The 6,000-nt window shown below is 44.1% G+C and overlaps 1 protein-coding gene and 1 pseudogene across 1 annotated transcript; both read right to left on the bottom strand.

Moving 5' to 3' along the window:
- Window positions 1–1,410: 1,410 nt before the first annotated feature.
- Window positions 1,411–2,110, bottom strand: LOC147427130 (uncharacterized). Its single transcript, XM_086498071.1, has 3 exons — window positions 2,053–2,110; window positions 1,888–1,976; window positions 1,411–1,779 (listed from the first exon to the last, which is right to left on the bottom strand). The coding sequence occupies exons 1-3, from the start codon at window positions 2,108–2,110 to the stop codon at window positions 1,411–1,413; spliced, it is 516 nt and encodes a 171-aa protein (XP_086354197.1).
- A 17-nt stretch (window positions 2,111–2,127) lies between these two features.
- On the bottom strand, window positions 2,128–3,062 carry LOC147427129 (uncharacterized; annotated as a pseudogene).
- Window positions 3,063–6,000: the final 2,938 nt, after the last annotated feature.

Genomic DNA, 6,000 nt, shown 5'->3' with positions numbered 1-6,000 from the left:
AAAAGAAGCCTTAGTGTTGAGTCGAGAGTTAGGCATCCCTCCAACGTTTTCAGTGCCAACGATGGAGACTCATCTTAAATGTTGATGGAGTTTGTCAAATGGATCCCTTTCATTTCATAGCCTTACAGGGCTTTTTAAGACTTTGCCTTTTTTTTTTTTTCCTTGCTCATCTTATATTATTTTCAACATGAACACACAATTTATACTTGTTTTTTTTCTTAGGATGGGATTACATTGCTTTTATTTTGTGTACCTTTTTATTTTTAAAGCTTTTAAAGAGTAAAGAGCTTTTTTCACAAGAACAAGCGATTGTGTCTCTCTCTCTCTCTCTCTCTCTCTCTCTCTCTCTCTATATATATATATATATATATATATATATATATATATATATATTGTATTTTTATTTCCCTCATATCTTTATTTTCTTTTTGGAAAGCCATCGTGAAATCTCACCTTGTTTGTGAGATTATTTGTGACAAATTACATGCGAAGGACTCAAAAACAGATCTCGATTGTCGAAAAGGAGTAAAGATTAGAAAATCTTGAAAAATTCAACCAAAATAGGTGCAAGGGTTTTTTTGACCGTGCACAGATGGCGAGCGGCAGGCTTGGATTTTTTTGGGGTGCGTGTTGTGAGAGAGAGACAGAGAGAGTGATGATACTACCCAATCGCCTTGCCTTGCCTCCCAACCTGGCACTGTGAACGCAGCCAAAGGGGCTTGCTCCTCCGCCTTGCCCATTGCTGCGCTCTGTCTCTCTCTTTGTCTCTGTCTCTGCGCCTCCTCTGTTGCACTTTGGGGGCAAGGTGCAAGCCTGCATTGTGCCAGGGCCGATGCGATGCATCTCTCTGTCTCTCTCCCTCTCGTTTCTTTGCAGGGCAGGACCCCGATACATGCCTACATATATATGTGCACGGGAGGGTATGAGAGAGTGAAGCTAAGAATGATTGTAGTGCAAAGGGGGTCGCTCACATGGGGCAGATACAACCAAGGTGGGGAGAAGTGGAGAGCTGGGGTAGGTTCGCAAGGGGAGGGGTGGCTTCAAATGGGGAACAAGAATCAGGGCAACCTTCACATTCTCTGCATGTGATCGCCCAAAGCAAGGATGCAAATGTGCACTGTCGCCACGAGACAAGGGCATCGAAGGTGGGGAGAAGGATGAGGTGCTTATGCGCGTGGGAACCGGGGCAAGGCCAAAGGATTTTCTTTTATGAGAGTGGAAGAGAGAATTTGCCGCTCTAATTAATTAACGAAGTGCAAGATAGTAGTTAGCAAGACTAGCCATAATAACCCGGCAGCTGTCCAGATTGTCCTCACAAGAACGCCAGCAAATATTCACAATCTACACTAGCAAAAAAACCCAACAGCTGTCCAGATTGTCCTCACAAAAACGCCAGCAGATATTGGCAATCTAGTCGACAAGATGTCTGTTTAGCAAGTTCGCAAGCCTGCATAGGAGTGCATTCAGCTTGTTGAGCTGTGTTTTCAACTTTGACACTTCAGTACGCAGCACTGCGATTTGCTCCTCTAGCTTGGAAACCTGTATATCAGCGACATTTGTTTCGCGTTCATCGATTGCATATTTTAATCTATCTATTGCATCCAGGACATCAGATCGAAGAGCTCGATAACCCTCCGCTTGATTCCTCGAGACCTCATGCAAAATTTCTGTCACCATCTCCTCGACCTTGTCCAATCGTGGATCTTGAATTTCATCCAACGACTCGTCTACTTGCGTCTCTGTCATTGAGTCCACCAAGTTCATCTGGTCCATTTTACCCTGCATTCACAGAATACAAAGTTTTAGTCTCATCACATGCAAGAAATAGAAGCAATTAGAATGAACTAGCAATACATTGTATCATGCAACTGTTGTCACGCCATGCACCAATGGGATGTACTCATCGCCTATTTGCGGACTCGCTCCGTTTTGTTCACTATAGTTATCTTCGTGATTAGTTCGCACGCTCGCTGGACTGTTGAGAAGATGTTTGATAGTTAGCAAAGTGCAAAATCAAAATCATTCCTATGCATATTGATGAGCATACCTCTCATTCCTTGCCAGCGGGAGTGGAACCAGTCGGCACGTGGGTGAGTTGTACTATGCTCATCGTTGTTGATGAAGATACTAGCGACATCTTGGTAGGTTGTGGTCGATGGATAAACCATGCATCTCCAAAGAGCTTTCGTCTTGCCTAATTGCATCCCCCGGCCTTGGTAAGGTGTCACCCATGCCGACGACGGATAATATTTCCCAGTTTTTAGCATCTTGTGCACAGTCAACAAGAAATCGTTTCCCAATGGATGTCCCAATCTAAACTTCCAGAACATATATGTCCTATCAAATATATTTGCAGGCGTCAAACAGACTTTTTTCTTCAAGTCATCACCACCATACAAGCTGTACAACTCTATTCCCTTGTTAATCTCGTATGCATGAATATTTTGCATCACGACTCGAAAATACGGCTGGTCTTGGTCCTTCAAGCAGTAGCCAAGCATACCCTCGAAGGTATGCATATTACGCTGTTTCAAAGCACGGCAAAGCACCATCCCACCAGTAGGCAAAGCCTTATCCCAGCCCAAGTATTGTTTCACTTTCCTATTTGCTGCGACCAAGGAGCTAGTCCAAAGCCGAGTCCAAAGCCGCATTACCATCTAGAAGTGCAAGTGAAAAAGAGTGCCGCCTCTTTCAACAGCACAAAGACCAGCAATTGTCTCCCTTTCGAGGAATGCATGCATACAAGCTAACAAAGCTACATCAATATCGCAACCCCCTATAGATACCGTGACACTAACCTCCATAACCCTAGAGCTTTTCGGCTTCTCAGTCCTGCTACTACCATCTGGCAATGACTGCCTTTTTCGTTTTTTTTTTACATTGCCCTCAGTTGCATCCTGTCTGCAGCAGGCCTCCACATTCCCCTCACTTGCGTGCTCCCTGCAGCAGGCCTCCACATTCCCCTCATTTCCGTGCCCCCTGCAACAGCCCTCTACATTCCCCTTAGTTGCATGTTGTCTGCACTGGGCCTCTGCCTTGAGGTGAACCATAGCCCTTTGCATGAAACAACAAGATGCAGCACAATACAAGACGCTCTCAGCCTATTCACTTGAATTCACCAGACAATTGACACCATAAACAAAAAAGAACATCACATGTTACCTGCACCTGGTTAGATTCGGTGGCACCTTGCGTGCGCAACGAAAAGGGATTGAACCACGTCGTGACAATTGAGTAAAAAGATCCAACATCTCACAAAATAACCAAATACACGCGTTCCTGTCCACCACTAAGTGCCGACAGCTGTCCTGACACACGCCAGACCGCCTGGGTCGCCTGCGATTTCCTTCCTGAAGTTTGCTTGATAGAGCATATCATATGAGCTATCATATGCTGCGAGTCTTGCAGCACACAAGGTTGATAAGGGCCCTGAGAGCTGTAGGAATTGGATTGACTATTTCTAGATTGGCCATGTGTAACTATAATCAAGCTTTTCAAAATAATGAGGGATCAAGTATATATATATATATATATATATACATACACACATATGTACATACTTACATGCACACATAGATACACACATCCAACATTCAAATGTGAAAATAGAGAAATAAGAGAGATATAGTGTGAGTGTTTTTATGTGTGCTCGTGAGACTAAAAAAACATTAACATCACTAGTGTGGCAAGCGGGCTCTGTCTACCTCTCTCTCGATTTTCGTGTAAGCTGCCTCTCTCTCTCTCTCTCTCTCTCTCTCTCTCTCTCTCTCTCTCTCTCTCTCTCTCTCTCTCTCTCTCTCTCTCTCTCTCTCTCTCTCTGTGTGTGTGTGTGTGATAGCCGTGCACCCGGACTTGCAAGCCACACCCGTCGAATGAAGCTGCTTCTAACACTTGGCAAGGAGGGAGGGCCAGAATCCCTCCCCCCAATATAGATAGTAGGGAAAATTACCAAAATACCCCTCTAATTTGTGGAAATTCCCAAAATACCCCTCAAATTTCAAAAATTCCCAAAATACCCTTGTATATATTTTGGTTGGATTGTTCAAGATTTTTTAATCTTTATTCCTTTTTTATAATTGAGATCCATTTTTGCATGCTTAACATGTAATTTGCCACAAATTACCTCGCAAAAAAGGCAAGTAGGCCGTGCCAAATTTTGGTTCCATTTGTATTAAAGCGAATCTTGGGAGATGCCTTCAATGGGTTTGAAATGAAAAAGCGAGGAGCAGTGACGTCGAGGAGAGAGAAAAAGGGGGATGAAAAAGGAGTCCCCTTTTTTTTTTATTGCAAAACTCACAATTGTGAGTGGATAGTATTAAGAAGATTAGAAATATACACCAACCTCAAGCTCGGACAGAGCCGTGAGGGTCAAAGGATTACAAGTTTTCTGCTTGATAGAGAAACCACAACTACTCCTAGGCTTTACTTATTACAAGATGTCATCATGGCATGTATTGTTCTAGACCAGTCGTCTGAGGCTTGTTTGCCTTTAATCATGTGGATCATCACTCTTCTCTCTTGTATGATTTCACAAAAGCTTGCCACAGACAGATCCCCCTCAAACACGCGGCGGGTCCTTGCTTGCCAAATATGGTGAAAGAAGTAGTACATGATTACTTGAGTGCAAACAAGAAGAACAGGACTTCCCAACCTGTTACTACCAAAGAATAGATCAGTCTTGAAGAACTTAATTTGCCATGTCCTTTGAATCCACTTGCACATTTTCCTAGCCATGCCACTGATTGCCTGCCATCCCATGAAAAGGTGGGCTAGGTCTTTACTAGCTATTCTGCACCCCGAGCAACGATCGGACCCGATTCCTCTTTCTTGTATCTTTACACCCGTCTGCAGAGCACCCCACATCACTTTCCACAGAAATATCTTCATAAAATGAGGCCACCTTAGCTTCCAGATGTTCTCCATGACTCCCTCCCACCGTTTTGCCGTCCAGTGCCTCTTCCATAATTTGTTGAGGGGGTTACACCAATTAGCCTCGTGCATTAAAACATGGTAAATGCCTTTAGAATGTGGTTTCCAAAAGAGGCTACTCCCGCGCCATCTCCAAGCGTCCCATTCAAAATTGGATTCACAAATTGGCATCACCACCTTATCAAGCTCTTTCATCACCCTGTAGACTAGTAAGATCTCAAAGCCATTCCATTGGAATTGGATGACTAAAGAGTCAGCAGTTTTCCAGCACTTACTGTTGCCATCCCAGAATTGCTCTAGTCAAACGAGCCCCTTATTATTCACACTCCTGGCCATTTCTATCCAATAGGGTCTTTGAGGCGGCCCCAATACTTTAGAGAGCCAAGGGGAACATTGCAAAATGGAGTTCTTAAAGTATCCGGTTGCTTCCCCCCATTCCAAAAGCTCGGCTACTCTTTTGCACTTCCTTATCAGTTCCCCTGAGAGTCCACCAAATCTAAGATAATACCACTTCGGGGCGAGAAGTTTGTCGTGCATCACAACCCCCTTCCACTTTCCCCCTTTCGATCCCAGTTTTACTGCATCAAGCATTTCCTTGGTCATGATAGCCCAAGCTTGGTCCTGTTTAGCCAATGAGACCATAAATTTGGCACAAAGGGCCTCAGCATGGGATAAAGGGTTAAGAATGCCGGCCCTCCTTGGTCTACCGAGCGAGCAACTACCTCCCATCTAGCCCACTGCCATGGCCACAAGGTTTTTGTATTGTTCTTCCAAAACTTTTTCGTTGGTTTTAAGAATTCTTTCCAGTTTCATTTAGCCATCTTGAGCACGGGGCTGAGGAAAGAAATATACCAGATCATAAAAGCATTAATCACTCTAATCCGGCTTTGGAAGGGGAGGAGAACAAAATCCCATCTTCTCATTTTTTAGCTTATTTTTTCAAGGACCCATTGAAACCTTTTCTTGGTTACGTCCACCCCTACGGGGGCTCCTAGGTGTCTGAATACACTCCCTTTTGAGATAATCTCTCATGTCCAGACTGCAGGGTCAAAAGAGTCGTTCTCCGACAGG

The sequence above is a fragment of the Adiantum capillus-veneris genome, chromosome 24, assembly GCF_014529385.1.
Source record: "Adiantum capillus-veneris isolate H3 chromosome 24, ASM1452938v2, whole genome shotgun sequence".
In the NCBI taxonomy this organism is placed as follows: domain Eukaryota; kingdom Viridiplantae; phylum Streptophyta; class Polypodiopsida; order Polypodiales; family Pteridaceae; genus Adiantum; species Adiantum capillus-veneris.
This window is presented reverse-complemented; position numbering and strand designations above follow the sequence as displayed.